The sequence below is a fragment of the Scleropages formosus genome, chromosome 18, assembly GCF_900964775.1.
Source record: "Scleropages formosus chromosome 18, fSclFor1.1, whole genome shotgun sequence".
Taxonomy (NCBI): domain Eukaryota; kingdom Metazoa; phylum Chordata; class Actinopteri; order Osteoglossiformes; family Osteoglossidae; genus Scleropages; species Scleropages formosus.
Genome location: NC_041823.1, coordinates 13,626,062 through 13,650,741, shown reverse-complemented (window position 1 = coordinate 13,650,741; position 24,680 = coordinate 13,626,062). Strand labels below are relative to the sequence as shown.

The following is a 24,680-nucleotide window of genomic DNA, read 5'->3' as shown; positions in this document are numbered from 1 at the left end:
GCGTTTACAAGCGCACAAGATCAGAATCAGCCTTAGAGGCTTACAGCTACAGAGGAGCCTGATCTTTGCTACATGTAACAGTTCAAAAGGAGGAACTAGATCAACCTTTGTCCTGCCATTTGAACTGGGTTTGTATGAAAATCAGAGCAATTTTCCAGAGCATCCAATTAATTTCACACCTTTAAATTTCTTCTTTATTATATATGATTGATTAAACTAAAAATGATGATGCCCCACCTAACATCCTAATGTGAATCAGTTTTAGCAACACATTGCATGTGGAGACAGTGCTTGAGCTGATAATCCTTTATTGAGCTGAAACCTTTGACCCAACTTACAGGGACAGGTTTTGAAACAAGGGGAAAAGAGCTAACAGGTTGCAAGGTTAAACAGCGTAGGATGACCTCCCTTTTTGTAACTAACAAAAATTCAAGGTACCAAAGGAATAACGTACAGTACATCTAACAAGCCAGGGCGATTCAGGACATGCAAAGAAAGGTAAGTCAGTTACAAACAAGATGGAATACCGTCCGATGCTGCTACGTATAACATTATTGATATAGACTGGTGTGTTACACTCTCATGAAAATATTTCTTCACACAAAAAACCATACTAAAATCTATGGCATGACTGATCTCAACTGATTAGTGCATTGCGCCGTGGCAATGAACCTTGTTAGCGTCCGACCACAAGAAAGCCACCAAAACCCATTCACGTCTTGAACATTTCGCTACTTATTAAGGGGCTGTCAACCTGCGCGCGACAGCGATTATTCCGAAATAGCTACTTCTGAGGGCGCGTTTGTTTAACCTCGCGCGCGCGCCGCGCGTGATTGACGCGCAGAAATCCGATCCGCTCGAGGAGACAGGCGACCAATAGGAAGCGGGGCGCATTCAGTTCGGATTGGAGGCCCCCGCGAGGAGAAGCGCGGCCAACGGCGGAGGCACCCAGCGCCGGGCGCGCGCAACGCGGTGAGCAGGGCAGTGAGCTTCGGCGCGACCGCGCAGCACTCCTCAGCGTGGACGCGCTTCATGTTATTGAGGTGAGTGTCCAATACGCTCTTAACAACATATCCTCTCGAGTTTATAACCAGGAGAAAACAGCACGTTACCGGGTCGTGGTCTCGCTGGCTGCTGCTGCTGGTCAGATTCAGAATTCGTTTCGTGCGGGACGTGTTGATCGCCATCATTGCAGCCTTGCCTGTCCTGTTGTTGATGTTGTTGTTGTACCTTGTGCAGTAGTGAATACACACACACACCACGCGGCTTTTCTGCATCCACACAGAGGAAAAACAACATTATTACTGTGCTGTAACCTGCCACTTAAGTGCGTTTCCGTCGCCTTTCCTCCCAGTCACAACAGAGACCTGTATTTGCACTTTGTGAACGGAGAAGCGCTTCTCTTCACGCTGTTGTTAATTATTCACGCTTTTCCTTTCCTGTTATTTCTGAAAACTCTCGTTAGAACTATGAAAATGGGGAGGGAAAAAAAAAAAAAAACGTTATTTCTTCTTGTTCAGGCGGCGAGCGGACGGCGCACTCACTGAGCTGGGATCTAACGGGAGGTGCGATCCGAAAAGAAGGAGGAGAGCAGAGAGAGAGGCGCGAAGTTGCGGGATGGATGGATTTCTGGACCAACAAGTGCCTTACATGACTCCGCATGTGAGTGTGAGACAAGTAAACTAACTCCCCAGGAACTTCTTCAGGCAGGGATCCGTATCAACTCGTGCACGTGCCCCCAAACCCCCTCCCCCCCCCCCCCCCAACCTGTCACATCCGATGTGTTTGTAGATGAGTCTAAATTTGGGAGGCGTAATGTTGTTTTTTGATTCCCGTTGTTTTCAGCGCTTGCTCAGAGTCGTGATGCAAACAAGTTTAAAAGAAAGAGTCCCAAACCCTTTGTAAGTCTGGCAATTAAATGTGTGTGTTTGACTGCTGTTGACAGGTTGCGAGATGAAACGCGCGTGCCGGGTTTAAGCCACAGAGACTGATGATTGAACCCCTACTTTTTCTTCCTCCACGATTTTCTCCCAGCAAATGCACTACATGACAAAGAGTGATTCCATTGAGACAAATTGATTTGTGTTCCTTTTTCCCCCCCTCCTTTCCAGAAACCACAAGGGAAGAAATGTAATGAGAGAACTGCAAATGACAGAAGAAGGAAATTCATTAACTCTGACCTGGCTCTGGATACTGAAGGTGAGCTGGGAGGGCGGCTGGGTGGGCGCCAAGACGGACAAGTTCATTTCACGGCTTCTTAACATTTAGCAAAATGCAATTTTGTTTGTGGCCACCTGCACCCTGCCAGAGATTTGCTTGGAAATCTCAATTAGAAGACAGAAGCGCAAAGGTGTTTCAAAGCAGCTTCTCCAAGGGTACAGAATCGCACAGATTCACAGCGGTGACGCAATGAGTTTTGTTTCTTGGTCTGAGTGTTCTGTTGGTGCGTGCGGCGCACTGTTTGGTAACGATGCCTTTTTTTTGTGTGTTCCTGTGTGTTTCTTGCGCAGAACTCTTCCAGGATCTCAGTCAGCTCCAGGAGACGTGGCTTGCTGAAGGTACGTGCCTCCACAATAGGTGTGAGGGTGGCTCGCCGCGTGGCCGCTGGTGCCTCGCTGGAAGGAGCAGCGAGGCCGAAAGACAGACGGCGAGAGCGAGAAAACGCACGCCCAAAGTTAGTGTTCACGTGCAGCCCAATTAATGCAGCTGTGGTTGCGGCGCCAAGTGTGTGTGTGTGTGTGTGTATGATACATACGTTTGAGGCTCTGATGAGAGCTCGGTCTTGAGGGAGGACTGAGCAGGCTCTACCCAGAGTGTCATCACAAATTACCAGGAGAAATCTCTCCCCCCGCTCACTGTCTCTTCTGCTTTTGGCAAGAGCTGGTGTAGTGAGCCGCCGCCTCCTCCTCCTCCTCCTCCTCCTCCTCCTCTCTCTCCTGTCTCTCCTCGCTTGCCGCTCTCCAGAGCTCACTCCGCAGCTGCCCTCACTGCTGTTGTGCTTCTTAAAAAAAGAAAGGGAAAAAAGAAAAAGTGGATTTATGCTCTCTGAGGCTCTGAGGTGCGCAGAAGTGTTGATTTGTGATCCGCCACCTTGATTTTTAATTTTGCCTGTTTTTTAATATTTTTTTTTTTCTCTTCTTCTCTAATGGCAAGAACTCCTCTTTGTGGTCTAATTCAGACGTGATGCTTCAGGATTTAAGTGCAAGTGTCTTTTTTCCATCCTGTTTGCAGCACCGAAGTTTAGGTTGGTGATGAGTATTGATTTACATTCTCTACGTATATCATTCATTGATTTGTGTCTTGAGTGTTTAGACCTTTAGTGAGATTTAAGGAAGTTTTCATTTATACTTTCAGATTTTACATATTAAAGTTATTTGAATGCATTTTTGAGTGTGTTAGGAGATTAAATCTTTAACTGTGCTTTGGTTCAATTGATTTTAATAGTCCAGTTATGCTGCAGTTTAAAGCAAACATCCAGATGTACTTACTTAAATTTTGGAGCCCTTAATGTAACTGTGAAAATGTCTTAACATACTTTTAGAAGAATTTTTGCATGCGATTTGGTGTTTATTGCATTCTGTCATGTTTTAAATAACAGTAGTACTAATATTTTACGTTTCTCAGTGTATGGCCACATCGGTCAGGCACACTGTGGTTAACTTGTAGGATCTTAGGTAACTGTGATCTCAACTCACCAACAGCAAAGTGTATTTTTTTGCAAGAGTTCGACAGGTTCTGCTGAGATTAATAAGATTAGATTTCTCATTATTTAAAATGTACTCTGCCAACCATTGCTTTTAATTTCCTCCCTTGAAGACAAAGTCAGTGCACCATGGTTTCATTTATGGTTCTGGTGTAAATTTTTAGAAAGTGCAACCCCCTGAAGCATTCAAGTGACCTTTAGGGATTGTGTTCATGTATATTCAGAGATTTGGTAAAATTGTACAGAATTCATGTGTTTAGTTGACGTAATTTGCCTAGGCAAATAAGTACATAACACCAAAGTGTACATATGCATGTGTGTAGTAAATTATGTCATTAAAAACGAACACTACGTAGATTTCCTTAAAGGCTGACAAAGCGTTTCTATCTTCTGTTGATTATAAATTCTCAGTAAAATGTGACTGTGGAATATAGACATCCAGCACCCCCGTCAATTTATCTACGGGCAAACAAATCAAGTATGACCTTTAAAAAAAAATATGAAAATAAATACAAAATATATTGGAATATGTAAACTTGTTTTAAAATTGCCTCTCGTGTACATTTGAAGATAAAATATTTCATGATGGAGGCATAATGCATTAGTCTCAATACAGAATTTCCCTTAGGTCTTTAAAAAAGATTAAACAGTTCATAAATTCGTAGCTATGATTTTTTTTTTAATGACTCCTAAAAAAAAAAAAAAAAAACTGGCATCTCGATTGAGAATGCTCACAGACATCCCAGTTACAGCGTCTTGTCAAATGATACCAGTATTGCTGTATAGAAATTGATTTTCACTAAGAAATATAGTAGAGGCAAAATTGAGCTTACAAACAATTATAAACCAGAGCGAAACACTGAAGCACATCGGTTTTTATATCTCTTGAATGGCATCTCTGAAAAGTGTGTGTGAAAACACCAGTAAAAATCCATTTACTTAAAAATTGATTTTTAATATTTGCTTTCTCAGCAGTGTTTCAGGGAAAGTTTTGTCTTGGCGTTTTAGTTCACGTGCATGAAAAATTCCTCAAAACCGTTACATAGGTGAAAAAAGAACTCAATATTTTATGCCCTGGGACGAGCTTCATGTATTCTTTAATAGATTTCAAAAAGCACGCAATATAAATTAAGACTTTAAAATGAAATTTGTTTTAAAATAGATTTGGGAATACTTCACCGGTGCTTTGAGCTACCCAGATTATAAAGTATGTACCGCAGGGCTTCTAAAAGAATAAGACATAATTTTAATATTTTAGCATTTCAGTCAGAAAAAATGACTATATTCGCTGGTGTAGATATTGCTGTAAGGATTACAATTCTACCTGTCGTAGATCAGTGAGAAGTGCGTTTGAGGAGTCTAGATTTAATAAATTACTTCTTGTCCATTAAGATAAGAACGAATGTCACCTATTTCAAAGATTTATTAGTTCAGGTAATAGGAAATAAGAGAAAGGATTATATTAGACTGAATTTCTGACATCTTGGATTAAGGAGTTAATGGATCTTGAAACTTTACAGTTGGATCTCCCAGAAAGAACGGCCTTTTTTCGGTTGTTTTCTTCCCTTTCGTCTCATTTCTTTTTTATTTCCCGAAAACTGCTGCAGTGAATATCAGATATCAAATATCAGATTGCCCGAGTACCTCTTTTTTGTGTGTGTGGTTTGTGAACAACGCTTGATCAGTGTTAATTTTACATCTGGATGAATTCAGTGGCATTCAGAAGATTCAGTTTTAATTGAAGCTGAAATAACCTAATAATAGCAGTGAAACCTTCATAACATGAAAAAAGGAAAACAAAGGGGTAGAGTCCTTTGAAGAACTGTTTTTACACAGTTTTGGTAAATCCAATAGGTAGGCAATATTTCTGGCTAGGTGATCATAAGCACTGTCATTTATGAAGGGCTTGTGGACTTGTTTTTTCAGAGAAGGCAGTAGGATCATAATGAGTGTGTGTGTGTATGTATGTGCGTGTGTGCGTGTCTGATTTTGGCACCTCAGTAAAACAATTATTTTGTCTGATTTTGCCAAATTGATTGTCCCCATGTCATTTCCTTTCCCAGTTTTTTCCCTACGTTTCCACATTGCCATCCTAGCCATTCCTTTACAAGCTTGCTGGCCTCAGACTGGGGCGGCTGGGGAAGGTGAAGTCGCTGCTTGCGCTCTTCTGTCCTGCCATGTTAACACAAAGGGAGCTCTTCCACAGATTCGCCCTGCGTTTGGCCCTCGCTCCTTTCCTTTTTTTTTTTTTTTTTTTTCCTTCTTTTTTTTTTTCCTTTTTTTTTGTGAATGGCGGCCGAGCTCCAGTTTCCCCCTGCTGTCCTCAGGAATTGTTCCCTGGATCAGCTGTCCCATTCACGGAGAGCTGGGAATGACTCATATATCCGACAGCCTGGCTTGGCTGCGGGTCCTTCCCTCTCCCCTACGAGTCTGCTTCTTAGCGAGGGGAGCAGGTTTTAATTAAAAACAAAAGGGGCAAACTTGGCGTAGAGGTGTGCGCATGTGTGCATACGTGCATATATGTGTGTATTTGTTTTCCGGACAGCCTGCACTGCACTATGGCAACACGGGGCAGTTTGCTTATGGAGCTCAATGGCCAAAGTGAAAGATTATTGGAATTCTGCTACTTTCGAAGGCTTCTCCTTTCGTTTATTCTCAGAGAGCGCTTCGCACAGTGCGATACGCTCAGACATGTGATGGTGGCGGAAGCGCTTTTGCACGTAATCGAGCCTGTGCTCCTAATGGCCCGTATGGAGGACCACTGAGTCCCTGGATCCTTTCAGCATTCAGCCTGTCTCTGAGCCCAACCAGATAGCTGTCATGTTGGTCATTCTACATTGGTACTTTCTCACTGATCGTAATTTTGAAAATGCCGATTACTAGTAATAAAATGCCCAGTTTATATGACAAATGTATCGCTACACCCAAATGTCCGAAACGTCTACGGTCTGACAAAAAAATGTCATCTTGGACATTTTTCCCTCTCCTCAACTCTTTGGCCATTCTGACTTTACTGTTGACTGCGATAAAAGGTTTGTTGAAAATGTGTATAAATAAAGTCAGCCGAATTAACCACCGTCTGAACATATCTGTATGTGTCATGCGGTGTGATTGCTTCAGTACTTAAAACAATGGAATGTTGTCTATAATTTAATATTTTACCTTTAAATTAGTTTTCATTACGGTTTAAAGAGAAATACTGGCATACCTGCATGTCTCAACATGTTAATCGTCGCGTGCAACATTGCCAATTAAGTGTCTGAAAATGAGGTTCCACATGTCTTATGCTTATAAATAAATGTGATAATGACTATGCACAGTTAAATCTCATATCGCCTCTTTTAGCAACTCTGCAACTTCAACATAACAGCTGGCTCAAAGTGTAAATATGTACGGTCTATATGGGTAATTGAACACTGTGTGCCGACTGCCTTAGCATTAACCCTTCAGGTAAAGGTGTGGATGACAGTGAGTATTTTGCTGTGAAGACAGCACTGGTACATGTTACAGTAAATGAAAATCCCATCCTCATAGTATATTACGGTGAAACAGAAACCCGGCCGTGAGATGTACAAATGAGTCGCTGGAAATTATTTGATGTTTTAGGTGTGTTGGTTACGTACCTCGTTCTCTTTTTCAGCCCAAAAATATAAAAACGTACTCAAGACTTGCAATGAAGGAATCATTGCCTTGTGATAAAAGGATATATGTGCGTGTTTTATTAGGCTTTTGGTGTTCAAAAAATATAAGTGATGTGATTGCAGGGTACTTATGGGGAACACTTTGTCAAGGGTTTACTTGTGAAATATTTAGTTTGAGCGATGTTCTTTGTCAGGTATCTATTGGTGTGAAATCACAGCTTTCCTTTTCTCTTTCCTGTCTTTTTGATGCTGTCTGTAGCTCAAGTTCCTGACAACGATGAGCAGTTTGTTCCAGACTTCCAGAGCGAGAACTGTGAGTACCACCCTTGGGAGCCTTCCTTTTGACTTACCCTCTCTCTGCAGCCCTCACCGGGGCTCCCCTGTGCACCGGCTGGGTTCAAGCTCTTGTTGTGCTGTGGAGGGATGGGATCAGGACCAGTCGATGACTACAGTACAGCATCACTCCTGTACTTCACATCTCTGTATTTGCTCAGTTCAAGCCACACTTGTGTAAAACAAACACAATCTTCAAGCACACATTCCAGAACAGCCACATGTTTGTTTTTCCTTTTTTTTTTTTTTTTTTTTTTTTTTTTTTTATTTATTCCTAACGGTTCTTAATGTCTCAAGGTGCAGAAGTCAGGAGGTTGTGGGTGGGTAACAAAAGGAGCAAACTCTGCTTAGTTTGTCTTGTTGATACCTTTGCATTTTTGGACAGTAGCTCTCTGTATTGCCTTGACAATCAGAGAATGGTTTTTGTAAAGTGCGTGTGCAATTTTACTGATGTGTATGCAGGTATGACTTACTTATTTATCTATTTAGGTATTTTAATTACGCAGCACGGTAAAGAGCACCGAACGCATGGCTTTAAGTAGATTAACCTTCTTGCCAAATTTTATTTTTTTAAATAAACGACTTTAATTTGCAAATATGTTCATTTGATTCGTGAACTGGCTGTCATAAATGCGAGTTTAAATCCGTTAAACCTTAACTAAAACGCATGATTTGTAGCTGTTAACTGCTCCCCCTCAGTGCAGTGGTCATACTGTAAACATGTCCTTGTTGGTCCATCAGTGCATATTTCCTTAGATTTAGTCAAAGCAGCCCCATTTTACAGCTGTCTTTCATAATCTTTCGCAGCTGTTTCTGTCAGCCTCACATACACTTGCATCTTCTTGAATCTCTGTTCTTGGTTTAACCAGGAACAGGCGTTCTCAAGCCATGCCCTTTCCATTATCGGTTTCCGCCACGAGAGACTGTAAACAGTCATGGGGTTAACCAGAGCAATCCAGATGATGCTGTTGAGAAAAATCTGTCGTCGTGTCAACCCCAACTACGGCGGGAGGGGCTGACTTTGTTCACGTCTTCCCTCTTGTTTGTCCTCTTTGCGGTAGACATTTTGAAAATGGTAATTCGCTACAGGTGCAGAGGTGAGGGTTCGGTGCAGTTACACATACTGTGAGATGGAATAATCTGTCTGCACCACATAGATTAAGTGAAGACCGAACAGGATCACGCAGCCCCAGCTATCCCTCCGTACCAGGAAGCTGCTGACCATACCAGACACAGTCCCGATTTGTCGGGGGCGGGCTGCGGAGGCCAGAACAGATGGCAGGAGGGCGAGGGTGGCGTGGTTGGCCTTCAGGATCGCCATCCCGGCCTGCCTGCCGCTGTCCCATATGGGTTTGGCCGGAGAGCGCAGAGGACGCCAGGGAGAGAGAGGGGAGAGGGAAGAACCACCCCCCGCCTCAGTGCCGTTCGCCCCAGGGATCTCCGGCAAAGTAGGCGGGAGAGTCGTGTTTACACGGACTCACGTTTTTGTCCTACACGCGAGCGCGTTTGCTGGGCTTGAGACTTGGCAAGGCATTTACCACCCGCTGACAGAACTGGCATCTTGTGCCTCCATTGCTCATTTTCATTATGGGTAACGAGTTTTGTCCCCGTTCGTGTACAGTCTCGTCTCCTGTTCGGTCCAGCAAAGCAGAGGTACATGTTGAGGTGCTTAGACGCCCTGAACCTTCTCTACAAAGTGTCATAGCTTTAGTTTAGTGGTTATTGTGCGTTGGCGGTAAAACGGGACCATTTGTCTTTAGAGACCTTCTTGTCATTACAGAGGGAGGCGTTAAGGCGAAGCTACACACTCGCTAAAAGGAACAGCTGGAGGGAAAAAGCAACCTGAGTTGCAACAGGGTCATGACTTGCGATGTTGATCTTCGCTAAGGAATGCGATGAAGGTCCGTGTTCCAGTTCCGTTGCAGTCAGTCTGTGGACATCATCTTTGTGTCACTAGAAAGAAAAGGCCTTCCTTTATTCTTTTGTTAACTTGACTTATTTTCGAGAAGAAAACATAGGATATCATAAATGCAGAACTGACATTTCATTGTTAAAAGAATGAAATCAAAAATTGTCTGCTAAGAACTGAAATTGTTTCCTTTCGCTGACAAAAGATTTTTGGTATTTTTGATCATGCGCATTTTTATTATATTGAAATGTATGTTATGCAGTAGATTTTGCGTGCTGATTTTCGGATTTGTTTTTTTTTGTAGAATTTAGGTTATCAAAACAAAAATGCTTCTTTGTTTAATTTGTTTGCATTCTTTTTCTCTCTCTCTATATATATATTTATATATACATACATACATACATACATATTTTTTTTTTTTTTCCTGTTTTACTCATCTGCAAACAGGCACATGTGAAGCACAAAGTAAATATTACGTTAAACCTTATGGCATCTATTTCAGTGCAAAGGATGGTTTTGTATTGTCATGATACATTTTGATTTCTTTTTGAATAGCATAACATTTACCCTTGAATATCTCAAATACAGTTTTGAATTTGTTGTCTTTGGTGATATTTTCCGCAAGAAATCTAGGTGTGTGTGTGTGTGTGTGTGTGTGTGTGTGTGTTATATATACAGTATCTTTCAGCAGTTTGACAATATTACTTGTTTTAATAGCAGACAATCACAGTATCAAACGTACAGTTCATATACTGCATTGTCACAGATAAATGTAGGAAAGAAACTTGTCTGCTGTTTTAACCCTTGTGCGATTAAAACTAAATTAAACAGTACAGTATATTAAGTCTGTACATGTATATCATGTGTATCCAAGACTGCAGTTCCTCAGTGCAGTAGCTTTTTCAGCTTCCATGTGAAATGAAAAGCTTCAATTATTTAGCCGGAATGGAAAATTCTTTATACGTACTTATGGACAAAACAGTGAAAATCACTTAATGGCTTCATAATTTGTAACAAGGTTCGGGATTATCGCAGTAAATGTCATAAATGCCTCTTTTTTCAAAATGCTGTTGATCTTAAGAAAAAAATCAATCAAAGAAATAATGACGGTAGACTGCTCATGGAAAGTGTGTCGTCGACATGACGTTGCAGACAAAAAACATTCCTTTTATTGACTGGAGTATCTTTTCCCTCCAGTGGTAAAAATCTATACTGACATTTCCTGGACCTTGCGTGTTTATCCTGGTTGAAACCGTTCACTTTGCAATACAGTCGTTTCACGTATAAACTGGACTAAAAGGAGGATTTACAGTACAGGAAGATTACTTTATTATGGTAAAATGTGGCCAAAGTTCGTTTCCTTTGTTTGGCCAAACTCTTTCTCTGTGCATGGAGCAGTTCTGTAGAGCATAAGTTCTGTTTTCGCCTTCAGTTCAATCTTTATTTTTTTCCATAGTTTGTTTTCATTTCTCCCAGTGGATTCTGCTCCGTCTATCGTGCTCTGCAGCTACTTAGCGCCATTTTCACCATGAACCAAATTTAATTTTTGCAATTATTCACTCTCCCCTTTCCACTTATTGTCTCATTCTCACCCATTTTCTGAACTCATTAATTGAAGATTAGCTTTTTTAAAGAAACCAGTCAAACGGGTATGTGTTTTTAAGCAAGCAGTATCTAACTGATGAATGTGTATATGTTTTTACATAAATAGTTATTACTTATTAATATGGAACTTTTATTACTGATCTTATGGTATTTTTCCCAGATTTCTATACCAATTTACAGAACACTAATATGTGGAAAATTATCATTTAAACAGGAGAGCTCTAACTGGAATTATGCTGTATAGATTAACAAATTGAACTTTAATTTGAAAACTTAATAAGCAGTTAAAGTTCACTGATTTCCTTAGTAATATTAAGTATTTTAGTAAGCTTATTCATTTTTTCATCCATTAGGGAAAGTGGATGTATGTATTTAAGGTTTCAGCCTTTCTAAAGTGTTGTGAAAGCAAATTATTATTGTGACTGGTCGTATAGTTCATGTGAGTATTTAGAAGTCTCTTCTTTTGGCTTTCAGTACCTGTGTCACGAATGTCTAATTAGTCTGATAAAGGAGATGTTTATGTGCAGTGACGGTGTTCGATCCAGGCAGAGGTCTCCCCTCGGGAAGTGCTGTTTTGACCTTTCTTCGATGACCCGTAAAGGTCACGGCCCACAGAGGAGTGTGAACAATGCTTGTGCTTGGAAACAATTGGCCACATCCGTATCCCCAGAGACGGGCGCGTCGGATGTCGTGTTGTCAGATTGATTTCATGCCGCCGATTGTAGCGTAAGGCATCTGGCTAGCATGTGGACGGGCGAGAAGGAAAACATCCGGCTCCGACTCTGGGCTGCCCCTGGGCTATGGGCCGGCCAGGAGAGGAAATGCAGATCAGCGTCAGTCTGTTCTGATTAGGTCTTCCATTCAGTCAGTCTGCAGTGTGGCAGGCGGTAGTATTATGTTATAAAAAGAAAGGAAAAACATGCCATTTTGAAGGAGCCTTTTATGATCAGTTGGACTGTTTTAAAGAAGGGCTTTCTCATGTTAAGCATCTGGTGTCTTTTCACCAAGTAATTCATTTTTTTGTGGAAAAACCTCCATGACCCTCTTACCTTCAGGAAGTTGTCAACCTTTAGAAACTTATCACTTAATTTGTCAAAGTTAATATTAATTTGTGATAAGGCATGGTTTAAACACCGTTGTGATGTGGCTGGTACTGCTTGTGGTCGTCCATTAATAATTTTGAGCTTGAGTTGCCTGGATGGGAAGCGTCTGCACCGTGTTTACACTGGAAACACCTCAGACTGGAGATAGTTGGCCCCAAGTCCTGTTCAGTGTGGATTATTTCATTAGCATTGATCATGACTCCAGATGATGGGAATTTAATCAGGAATCATTTGATACTTAACAGCCTCCCGAATGCGCTGGGGACGGCGTGGAAAGGAAAGAGAGGATCCCACAATCAATGGGACTGTTGTTGCCCAGACAGTATTGGCAAACGGCTGAAAGGGGATAGGGATTTACAGAACTTTACCAAAGCTTTTGTTGCGTTTTCAAGACTAGACTCCCATTATGTGAGGACAATACAAATGCAATTTTATTAAAGTTAAAATGCTCCCATCGATGTTGAACATTTCTGTTGTATTATGCCCAGTCATGGGGATGGCCTTCTACGGCCTGGTATGGAACGGTTGTGTTTGTTTGCCTTATGTTGTTATTTCATCAGGGATGAATTCCTTAATCCCTCCCCCGATTTCCCCTTTCTGCCCTGTGGCACCACCCCCTGTAGTGGCATTCCACGGACTGCAGCTGAAAATCAAGAAGGAGCCCCACAGCCCATGCTCAGAGCAGAGCTCCGCCTGCAGCCAGGACCGGCCCTTCAAGCTCAGCTATGGGGAGAAGTGCCTGTACAACATCAGGTGAGCCATGTCCGGGCACCGGCGTCTGCTCGCTGCCGTTGTCCCTCCCAAAGCACTGTGTTTGTAGTGTGTATATAAAGAGCAGAGTTGGGCACAAGGCCAGCCAGGACCTGCCCCCCCAGTCTCAAAGTAAGATAGTCAAACACATTAGTTGGCTTAGTAGATGGTTTTGATTTAAAACATCTCTGTTCTTAGCTAGATAGTCCCCATTCATTTTCATTTATTTTTATTTATTATTACTGCAGAAGTTATACCCGAGTGCTTTGCCGAAGGCATTATGCGCCTCGCTCAAGGGCGCAACAGCAGCATCCCTCTAGAGCGTTAATAGAGCCAGTGCTCCCCTGCTCTGTGCTGTCTTGGCATTAGTGGCACTGCTCAGCAGCTCTTTGTTACTTATACTGTCAGTTCACATTGATTAGCACAGCATTTATTCTCTGTATTGTCAGCTGTAACAAGTAGTTCTGATGTAATGAAATGTAAAAATGGATGCTTACCATCTGATGTAGTTCACTCCGTATTTAAATATTTTTGTAATGGAAAAAGTGCACATTTATGAAATGACGTGTAATGTACGTGTTTACCGCACCTTGACATCTCGGGATTAAATTTTGGATGAATTTTTGCGCTAAATGTCAAGGCCTATGTCTCCCCTCCATACGTTCACGTCGTTCTCATTTCGTGCTCGCCAGAGAGACGGAACAGTGTCTTGTACGTCTCGTCTTCAATGCAGGAAGTAAAGAGAGACAGCTACCGTGACACACGAGTTTGCTATTGACGTGGTACCTGGCTTTCCATAAAGCGGAAGTAACAGTCATACTAGTAGTAAGACAAATTTCCGATGCACTGTACATTGATGAGAACTTTCTTGTTGTGTTTGTGACGGTGCTTTCTGTCAATCATCACACATTGATGTGTTAGTTACCGGGGTTCAAAACAAATCAATCTAAAATTAAAATGTTGGAATAATTTAGCACTTAAATGCCTTTTTCGTTGCAGTGTCTTATTTGAACAGTGTGTTTTATAGCATATATGAAAAGTTTTTACATTGAATGGGTTTCTCTGAGATATAGGAATAGTATTTCTTTAATAGCAGCAACAGATATTAAAACAGATCGAGATATCCACGTTATGAAGAGCCCAGCTGGGTGGGGGAAAAGTAAATATATAGAAACGTGACGCTCATACTTGAGCAAAAAGTTGCTTGCTGTGAATGAAATATTTGTTTTGTTTGCGGGTTTAAGATGTGTATCTTAAATGAAAGGTAATCAGGTTTAGTATATCTAAAGTAAATTCAATAAACTGCACTTTCAGATGTGCAAAAACAATCATGTGCATAATGCATAGGTTGCCTAGTTACGTTCTGGGGTTACATTGATTTGATTTGTGAAATGTGAATGGCATTTAATTCCCAATATGCTCCTGTAATTATGCAAGCTACAGACCTTTTAATAAGACAAATGGCACTTGAATGCAACAGCTACATTGATGAAGATGGTGACAATTTGCTTAAAGTCCCATGGAGAAAATGTCCCTGTGTTTACTCATTCTTTTAAAGTATGAACAATTGAACCTAATGCTGACATTACAGCTAACTTGTGCAGTCTTTTAGGGTGGGACGTTTATTTGGACTAAGTTTATTATTGAGGGAAAAAAACCTGTTGCTGTGGGGAGATGTAACATTTTGGTATGGTACCTGTTGTTTACTATATTTCAATAGAGAGATGATTCAGATAATTGAGTAAACATCTGAATTTGGGCACCAGACTAGAGTTAGGTTTATATATGCTTTTTGGAACTTAGTGAAGGTGATATGTGGGATGTACATGCATGGAACCCTGATTGATCCTAAGAACAAATCGTCGTCCTAAAGAATGAAAATCATTTGCATTGAGCAGAATCTCAGTTGATTACCAAAGGCTGTAAATGCATCCAAGACCTACATTGTCCAGCAGTCTGGTGACCCCGTGCTCCTGACTCAAAGCTGAATTGGCCAGGACCCGGGTGGAAAAGTGTTCCTGACCGAGGTGCCTTTCTCCTTTTCCCCACAGTGCCTATGAGCAGAAGCCAGGCGTGGGAATGAAGCCCTCCAGCCCCGTAACCCCCTGTAGCACCCCCGTGTCCCCACTCCAGCATGCCTCCCCTAATTCTGCTCCAACCCCCAAACCAGACAGGACGTACCCCCACCTCCCAGCCTCACAGCCCATCCCAGACACATCCTTCACCATGGACCACAGGTAGCCTTCACTACACCGGCCACCACCGGTCAACTTGGAGAATACTCTTTTTTCATTTTATTTTAAATATATTACTCAGTATTTAAAGAACTTTATAGTCAGAACAGTACACTTCAGATTGAATGCAGATATTCAATTTCAGGATAAATTAATTTGACATACAGTTATTCCATCCTTTCTCTGGTGCTGGTCATCTTGTGGTGTCTGTACAGTGACACTGGGTTGGCGCATCCATTCATGTCTTGAGTGTATTACTTTTCTCTTTCATGATTTTCACTTGCTTTCCTGCGTAGGTTCCGGCGCCAGTTGTCCGAGCCGTGCCACTCATTCCCTGCCCCACCCTCCTCGTCCCGGGATGGACGCCCGCTGTACCACAGGCAGCTGTCGGAACCCAACATCCCGTACCCCCCGCAGGGATTCAAGCAGGAGTACCCGGACCCCCTCTTTGAGCACCCGGCCATGATGGGGGCGCCGGTCGCCCAGCCCTACCCCCACTCCATGATGATCAAGCAGGAGCCGAGAGATTTCACCTACGACACAGGTGCGTTGGAGAGCTCATGCCTTTCTCGAGGTGTTGATTACTCGGCATGGCACCTGCAGATCATTACCCCGCGCAAAGTGAAAGCGTGATCGGAACAGCTATTGAAATTACAGGAGGACTGGAATAAAAACAAATGGACAGCTGTCACTATGTTGATAAATGTCGTTATCTTGAACTGTGGAAGAAAATGTACTTTCCAGAGTCCCTTCCAACAGTACAGGAAAATGAGCCGCTTCCTCCTTCTTTAAAACCAGATAGTCGCCATTAGAGGAATGGGACTGTTTATAGAATTAGGGCATTATTAGTGCTGTGATTCGGTTTGCAGGGCTGTGCTGGGTCAGATGGACGCGTGTCATTTCCTGTGGTCTTATAATGCAGGGTAGGGCTGGGGCCCGGCGCGTCACCCCTCTCTGGCCCTAATGGCTCCTTGTTTGTCTCCCCTCCTCCCTCCTCTCACCCCACGCTGCCCCGGGGCCCGGAGCGGCACGCCTCGCTGTGAATGGCGCTGCGGCGGCCTGGCACATTCATTCACAAAACGGCGGAGGCGGAGGAGGGTGTGCTCTGAATTTGCCCGGTCCGGCGGGAACACGCTGCTTCCACAGCTGCTTCCTGTAGTACGGACTGTTTTCATTAAGGGGGGAAGAAAGCAGCTCTCCTCCCTGGCCGGCGTTTGTCCTGTAACACGAGACCTTTCTGCAGCCTCGCTCTCTTCTTCAAGGGCTTGTGTCTCTCAGGCTCTGGGACAAGAGCCTCCCAGACTAAATATTCGCTCTTAACTTTGTTCTTAGACATGCTTAGAAACTTTTTCTCGTTGCTCTGCGAGGAGTTTGCCTGTTTTCACCATTTCCTGGGGCTGCTTTCGCCCTGCTTTGAAAAGTATGAGAAGAAAATTTCTCATCTAAACCAAAGTGAATTTGAGGTCTTCAGCTTTTAAAGCATTCAGCCAAATTCTTAATTCATATGAATGAAGTTTAACCCGTTCTCCGTGCGGTATTTTTAGGAATTTAGATCTTCAGCTCTGTAACGAAATGTGTGGACAACAAAGTTGTTCAGATGAACAAAATGTAGTATTGATGCTACAGTGTCCTGTATAAACACTTTGGCTAAGGCTCCGTGGCTGTCTCAGCATGTTTTAGAACTCAAATTGACCATTTAGCAGAATTTATTAGTGGTCATATTGGTTCTTGTCTGTTGCCGACTGCCCTGTGGAGAGGATGGGAGGGCAGTTGGCAATTTAATTAGCGGTAATTTCCTCTAGCAGCCCATTACTTTGATGATGTTCAGGACAATGTTTATGGACCTTAATGAACTGGGTTAGTCCCCTTATTGAGCCGTCCCTTTGCAAATGTTTTTACACTTTTTTTTTTTTTCCTTTTTATGAATTTACATAAGAAAGTGCAAAACGCCAGAGCATATTGTATTGAAGAACTGAAAATGAACAAAGAAAATGTAGAGTGTTTGAAGCTTGCTAGGATTTTTAAAGGTGCAGGCCAAAATTTCATTTAACAGGAATGAATGTAAACAGTGTGTAATTTCCGTGCGTCAAAATAAATGATAGCTAACAGAGAGCATAGGTGAGGGAATCCATTTTATGTCGGCCGTACGTACTTTTTATCCAGTAACTTCTGTATTAGCTGTGTGCTTATTGTCGCTTAATCAGAGTTGCACCATGTACACACACACACATCATTCCCAGTAGTTTCACTGCACGATTTAACACTGTACCTAGCAGGACTGCCCAGCTGTCGCTGATCTAAGCAGAGATGGAGAAACCAGTGGATGCTGGAAAACGTTTGTCTCAAACTAGAGCTCATTTCAGAGATTTAGTGCCGTCCCACATTGAGTCCCTTTTCAACATGCTGTCTTTGTGTGTCTCCAGCAGAAGTGCCTAGCTGTCATTCTGTCTACATGAGACAAGAAGGGTATCTTACCCACACCAACAGAACTGAAGGTGAGCACGTGTTCAAATGTTGTGCGAATGCCAGCGACATCAATTTTTTATTTCGCTCGAAGGTTGCTGGTTCAAGTACTGCCAAGCAAAGATCTTAGCCTGTATCGCCCCAGTGAAATTGCCCGTTGTATAAATGTAAAATTGTATGTCACTAAGCAACCTTTATAAATAAACAAAAAAAAAGTTCACATGCAAACAGTGTAGTTTCTTTGTGTTTACTGGATTTCTAATGAATAAGTGATTGAATAGGATGTTTGTATAATTTTTTTTTTTTTTTTTTGTAGGTTGCATGTTTGACAAAGTTTCAAGGCATTTCTATGACGACACTTGCGTAGTGCCTGAAAAGCTTGAAGGTACGATGAGATCTTCACTGTGTCTATCTGTAAACAGTCCATTTCTAGTTATGATTTCTGGATTTTATAGGTTCATCATGCTACTGCATGTTCCGAAGGGAATCAGTGTAGCTTCGCATAGTGATGCAGGATTTGCGCTACTAGTTGAATTCCAGTTGAGTTCCCTCTATGAAGCACAACGTCCTCTCCCTCCAAGGTGACATTAAACAGGAGTCTGGCCTGTACCGCGAGGGCCCGGCATACCAGCGCAGAGGTTCTCTCCAGCTCTGGCAGTTTCTGGTGGCCCTGCTGGATGACCCATCCAACTCACACTTCATTGCCTGGACGGGCCGGGGCATGGAATTCAAGCTCATCGAGCCGGAAGAGGTGAGGCTCCCCATTCCGTGTCCACCACACCACATGTTCCAACACCATTCAGGCTAATTAATCAGCAGAAATTTTATTTCATTTTCTTAATGGTGTATTTTTAAAAAAAAAAAAATAGCAGTAGTTTGCGTATACAGACGAGAGCATATGGGATATTATCAGTCTTTTTTTTATATGTAGCTTTAATTTAAAAAATGGCATTGACTGTTGATTCTCTGAAGGTAGCTTGGACTCTGATGTGCACCACAATGTTGTGGCCAGAGCAGCTCTGCTTTGCTCAGACCCCCCCCCCCCCATACACACACACACACAGGGGCTGGCCACGTGGGGGCTTGGCCCCAGTCCATTAGCACAGGCGGGCACGATGGGGGCCCGTCAGCTGCGGTAAACAGGGGGACCATTCATGCCATCAGGTGACCGAAGCACGCTCCCCTTGCACAGGCGGCCGCCTGTAAACCCTCCCTTCGACTGCGCCAGGTGTACAGTTTGAACGCGCGGTAGACCCAGCGAAGAAACACACACAGTTCCCCTCAGACGGGTTGGGAAACTAATGGCAGCGAGGCTCGGCACAGGAGAGGGGGCTGGGTGGGTGGTCCAAGAGCCAGGTGCTGTAACACCTGCCAGAATGCCCAGCTCTGTCCAGGATGACTCCTCATTAACAGCACTCTGCTCAACTCGTGGAATTAATACTGTTCTTAGTGGTAACACACTGACATTATTGCTTTAAGCTGGAACATACATCCCTTTCATATTCCATAGATGTATGTTATTAACATTCTTGGAGTGCACCAGTTTGTGTGTAGTAGCACCATCATATATACTTTTTAACTTGGAACATATGCTTTGCCCAGTCACTGAGGTCTTAGGTGAGTTTGGCTGCAGTGCCTTCACACACAGTGGACATTTCGCTGTGGTCTGCAATAATTAGTTTAAAATATTTATTAACTGATTTAAGGAAACCGAAGTGTTGAGTATTTTTGGATGATTAATGATCCAACCGTTTTAGCACATTGCCTCAAGAACTTATCTCCCAAACCTCTTATTTTAACCTCTCTCATGATATCCCCCCCCCTTCATTTAAACTAGAGTACAATTCCTTTTTGACGGATAGCATGTCCTTTGGCAAGGGGCAGTAGGCAGTAAAGTTTAATTGCATTTTCTTTTTCATTGGCTTAGTCACAACAGTGTCTGTGAGTTGAAATGTATATGTAAGAAACTGTCACCAGCGATCAAGCTCCATTAGTAGTTTTATATAATGAGTTTTACACGGGTATAATATTAGAAAACTGATTCCATGGACGGTGAACTGTTGCTGATGGCAGTGAAAATTAGTCTGACTTTAAAGTGTGCGCTTGCTAGCTGGCTGAAGGTGCGTGTGAGCTGTTTGTGGGGTTCCTTAGAAAGCTGGATGATTTTAGGCTAGCTGGTAAGTTTGCAGAACCTTTTGGTTTGGTTTGTTTGTTTTGTTTTTAATATAACTCCCTGGACCCAACACATTACACCAATTTCCCTCCGACAACAGAAATAGTAATCTAAATGCAAATTCAGATACTAGTAATTTGTATCAAAAAAGGAGGGAAAAAAAACATACAGCTACAGATAATGGTTCCTCTGAACATATCTAATAGCACAGTTCTCTTGATGGTTATAAGGGAAGGTGAACGGATCATTTATGTTTTCAAAAGTATTATTTTTAAAATGTGCGCACAACTAATTTCAGAACAAATGTAATAAAACAGTGTAAAGTGTAATTTGGTTGCTATCTTTTTTTAGGTCGCTCGTCGCTGGGGAATTCAGAAAAATCGCCCAGCAATGAACTACGATAAACTCAGCCGATCCCTGCGTTATTATTATGAGAAGGGAATCATGCAGAAGGTGAGACATAACAGGCACTTGAACTTAGACTAGAGAGGAAGTGAAAGGAAGGAGCTGTTTTCTTTCTGCAGAAAAGTGAGTAATAAATGTTGCAGTCTTTGTTTTGTGCCTTTCCCAAGGTGGCGGGAGAGAGATATGTCTACAAGTTTGTGTGTGACCCCGAGGCCCTCTTCTCCATGGCGTTCCCCGACAATCAGCGCCCTGTGCTGAAGACTGACATTGAGCGGCAAATCAACGAAGAGGACACTGTCCCGCTGTCGCACTTTGACGAGAGCATGGCTTACGTGCAAGAGGGGGGCTACTGCAACCCCCATCCTTACAGCGAAGGCTATGTCTATTAACAGCTACCTGGTCCGGACTGTCTCGTACTGTGTTCGTGGAGATGTAGAATTTCATGCTCCTGCCGACCCTCTTTGATCTTTCATCGCCACCGTTACCCAGGATGGGGGAGTGCACTTTACCGGCAAAGACTGACAGTGTAACCCACCAGGCCAAGTTGAACGTTAATGTCATTGCTTGTGTTTGTAAAGGCAGATTTGTATCAGTTTGCCATATTCCTACAAAAGAACTGTCAGAGGATGAGTATGTTCAGGAACAGTCGCAGGATCGTTTAGAAAGTTTGTTCTTGGCTTCTTTCCTTTTTGTGAAAAAGAATGTGAATGTGTTCGCCATGCAACACGGAGGCCATTCTCTTCCTTGTTTTAGGTCCAATTTCCTTAAAATATGTATTTCTTTAAGATAACTGATTTAGATAATACAATGTATTGTTATGAAATGCTTTGAAGATACTTTTACGGTGAAGTGAAATAATTATAGACTTGAGCATAAGCATCTTCTCAAATCCAGGACTTAGTTGGCATTGTCCAATCTGATTTGGTGTCAGGTGTAGGATATGTTCTCCTTCTTTTACAGTGCAAGGTTTGAGATCTCAGTGGAAAAACTGTTGTTTAAAAAATGGTAAGTTTCAAACTTTGTAATGCTCTCATTCCATTTTTTTCCACAAATGTTTGCCAGTCACAAAATGATCAGCGTTGGCATGTTAACATAAAACACTACCTTCATCTACCATGTGTAAGTAAAATATCAGAGAAACACAGTGGGTACCAAATTTTTTATTTATATCTTTTTTTTTATTATTATTTAAATTGGCATGCCGTCTAGTTATATCAGAGAGCCTGTTCCTATTGTACCCAGATATTTTTGTAGCATTTCTCTTTAAAGAGCAGATGTAATAACCGGACGTATTCCTGCAGCAGGTTTCTCTTGACATTTTATCCCTGAAGTATTGATAATTGAAGTTAAATAAATGCAGCCAGCAGGGATTGCATGGTAGCTAAGAGCAAAGACTTGTAATGTTAGGATTCTTGGTTGAGGTCCCTGGAGGAGCCCTGCTGTTGAGATGCGCTGCCTGAACTGTTCCAATGAAGCACCCAGCTGTATGTAAGGGTAACATTGTGACTCGCGTTGGGTTGAGATCAGTCAATCCAACAGGAAATCAAAAAAGGGCACATTTTGTCAGACGATGCAACTGGGATTGAAACACAACTGATGGGGAATTATAATGGGGTAAAATGTCTCAGTATATATAAAGACCAAGTAGTGCTGGCACTGTCATGTAAAATTACAGAGGACCTTGACTATAAGTGTAAAAGTTTTTTGGCTTTTATGTTTCCTTTGTTTAAAAAAAAAAAAACCAACTAGTAACTGACAAAAATCAGTAATACTGCATGAAGCTTGGAAATGATCATCTTATGTAATGGCTCCGGCATTGTGTAGTCCCTTTTCTATTCACCAGTGTCATTTTCACCTCTCCACACAAAACGTTTGTAAAGAGTTTGATATATATGTACACTATATTCAGGATTTCCCTAAAAGTCACTATGACAAGTCATTAAGGAGTTGGAAGCCAAACAATAAAAATTAAAAAAATTAAAAAAAAAAAAAAAAAAAAAAAAACTTGTAATTGTTATTTGAATTTATTTTACGTTCTGTGATTCTCGTTGATAATTCTGTATTGTGTGATAATTTATCAAAAGATACAGGGACTGGTTTGTTCCTTTGCCAGTTGGACCTCTGTTTTTATTCCCTCTAATTTTTCTATTAAGTTAGTCTTTATTTTGTCGCAGTAGTGCAAGCTGCTTGTTTCCATAACCCACAGTCTATCATTAAATTTGCGTTAACTATCTTTGGTGGAAACTTGTCCATTTTGCATACTGAGTTAAAAATACAACAGAGAAAGAAGCATCTTTGTGAAACACATTCATACTGTGAATCATTTTATTTTAAACAGAAGAAATGTAAATTCAGTTGCAAACATTTTGTATATGATTTCTTTTATGAGAATAAACTCAGTGACACTTGGGTTCTGCAGTACTTTCAGAACACATGTTTTGCTTCTGGAAAAACTGTGAATTTTGTAAAGCGTACAGTCTGTTGAAAAGCTGATTTAATGAGGGTGTTCAATTACATGAAAGTGGTATCTGCATTTTAGGTGTTTCACTGATCTCTTAAAATATGTTAAAAATTCTTTTAATTTCTAATGAACGTTGACTTATCCTCACGTTTCCTGTAAAATGCATTTGTTACATCCCTGGAATGATTTTGAAAGTACAAAAGTGCAGTTTATAGCAAAATTCTACGTATCGGAGAGCAGTCAACTTTATATTTAACTGAAGATACTATACGAGTACTATGTATTAAAAAAAACTAAGCAATGGATTCATTTCACTTGTTTTCATATAGATCCAGCCTTATGTAAAGGGAGTTACTAACTGAAGCAATTAAAGTATGAAAATCAGTGCAACTACAGTAAATGTACTTTTACTGTTGCTTGTCTCTACATGTGGTCACAAAGGCGAACATTTAAATGTAGGCCTTTTTGACAACACACTCGGAGTGTGTTTTTGTTTACCTTTTATGCGATCGAACGTGTGTAAACGATTGCGGTGGACGCTGGTAGCGTCGGCAGTTTAAATGAACTTCACGGCTTCAAGCAGGACACAAATCCCTGTGGTTTATTCAAACTCCCGCATTGAAATCCAATGCAAAGATATCCTTGTTTTAAATATGTGGTGTCTTTCTGTGTCATCAGGGAAATGACCGCTGGTGTCGGGTTGAGGTCCTGAAAGCAGAACTTGGCATTTTTACTCATTTAGTTGTTAATTTTCAAACTCGGACCTAGTTGAATAAAGTGTCACTCTGTCGCCCTCGGCCCTTTTGCGCTATCAGTTATGCTTTGACCTAAACGAGCCCTGCGATGTTCACGTAGGATGCATTTAAAATTATACCTGAACAGCCGATGCCTATGCTTTATGGCTTTGCTGCATCCTCTCTGTATATCAAAGAGCAATATTTATCGAAGGTCGTCCCTCCTTTAATCTGTGCAGGAGCTGTGGGCTTCTCTCAAACTAGCAGATGGCCATCGCTTCTTGAGTCATCGCAAAGCCATTACATGAATGGCCATCATTCACCAGGCCTTGCCAGGGTCGTCTTTATTTGTACCCAGCGGTCCACATTCATGTTTGCAGAGGCCCTTAAACAGCATTTTTGGTTTATGACACGATGTGTTTGCTAAGGTTAAATGGTTTGTGTTGCTCAACCTGCAGCCTGATTGGCTCCGACACCGAGATATTTGTGAAGCGAAATGACACTCAGCTGTTCGCCGCTGCAAATGTGTTTGAACTTTCAAAACAAGTTGGCTTTTAATACGCCGTGTTTACCCACGAAAAAGCTGTAAGTGTGTTTTTATCTCTCCTGTAGGTGTCTTTAAGTGGCGAAGCCAGTGAACATAAATCATTCAGGAGTAATTCAGTGGAACAACAATGGCCCCTGAGTACACCAAAGGAAAGGCATGAAAATTAAAAACAGCTCCAGAAATATGTCCTGTACTACAGCTGATGGTACAAGGCATTTTTACTGTAATTTAAGTAGTTAATGTAACAAATTAGAAGACTAGGATATTTTGAGTCAAAAATTATTTTTAGAACCTGTCTCACGTTTAGGCTATCTTATCAAGTATATTCTCTTATTTACCAGAAATGTAATTTATTGTATTCATAAAATTGGCCTCATAAATAAATACTGAAATACTGTTTTCCATAAAAGCAAATACTGAGCTATGAGAGTGATGTTCCTGGTATTACAGAGGACTCAGCAGAAGTGATTTGGACTCACTTGTACAATGGACGTTTAAGCAAAAAGGAATTGTCAACAGCATGTGGGCCTTACCAGTGATTTCCATGCACTACTTTTTCCCCTCTTGATCATTTTAACTTCACAGATGAAACAGATAAGAGCAGCTGATGTGGAGCTGT

The 24,680-nt window shown here is 41.7% G+C and overlaps 1 protein-coding gene across 5 annotated transcripts; it reads left to right on the top strand.

Moving 5' to 3' along the window:
- Positions 1–310: 310 nt before the first annotated feature.
- etv1 (ETS variant transcription factor 1) lies at positions 311–22,064 on the top strand. Of its 5 annotated transcripts, none has more exons than XM_018740741.2 (13): positions 311–1,043; positions 1,521–1,662; positions 2,112–2,199; positions 2,511–2,558; positions 7,604–7,657; positions 12,918–13,047; positions 15,096–15,281; positions 15,575–15,822; positions 17,702–17,773; positions 18,058–18,126; positions 18,323–18,492; positions 20,266–20,367; positions 20,487–22,064. In XM_018740741.2, the coding sequence occupies exons 1-13, from the start codon at positions 1,033–1,035 to the stop codon at positions 20,706–20,708; spliced, it is 1,542 nt and encodes a 513-aa protein (XP_018596257.1). In that variant the 5' UTR covers positions 311–1,032; the 3' UTR covers positions 20,709–22,064. The 5 variants fall into 5 exon arrangements, with proteins under 5 accessions (XP_018596257.1, XP_018596258.1, XP_018596260.1 ...); XM_018740742.2 differs by having other exon boundaries at positions 326–1,043; positions 17,705–17,773; XM_018740744.2 differs by lacking the exons at positions 311–1,043; positions 1,521–1,662; positions 2,112–2,199; positions 2,511–2,558 and adding exons at positions 2,567–3,058; positions 3,154–3,244.
- The last annotated feature ends 2,616 nt before the right edge of the window (positions 22,065–24,680 follow it).

What these genes read in the sequence shown, in the direction of transcription:
- etv1 (XM_018740741.2), top strand. An exon ending in TGCCTTACATGACTCCGCAT is followed by an intron (nt 1,663 to 2,111) that starts GTGAGTGTGAGA and finishes CCTCCTTTCCAG; the next exon opens with AAACCACAAGGGAAGAAATG. An exon ending in TCCTTCACCATGGACCACAG is followed by an intron (nt 15,282 to 15,574) that starts GTAGCCTTCACT and finishes TTTCCTGCGTAG; the next exon opens with GTTCCGGCGCCAGTTGTCCG.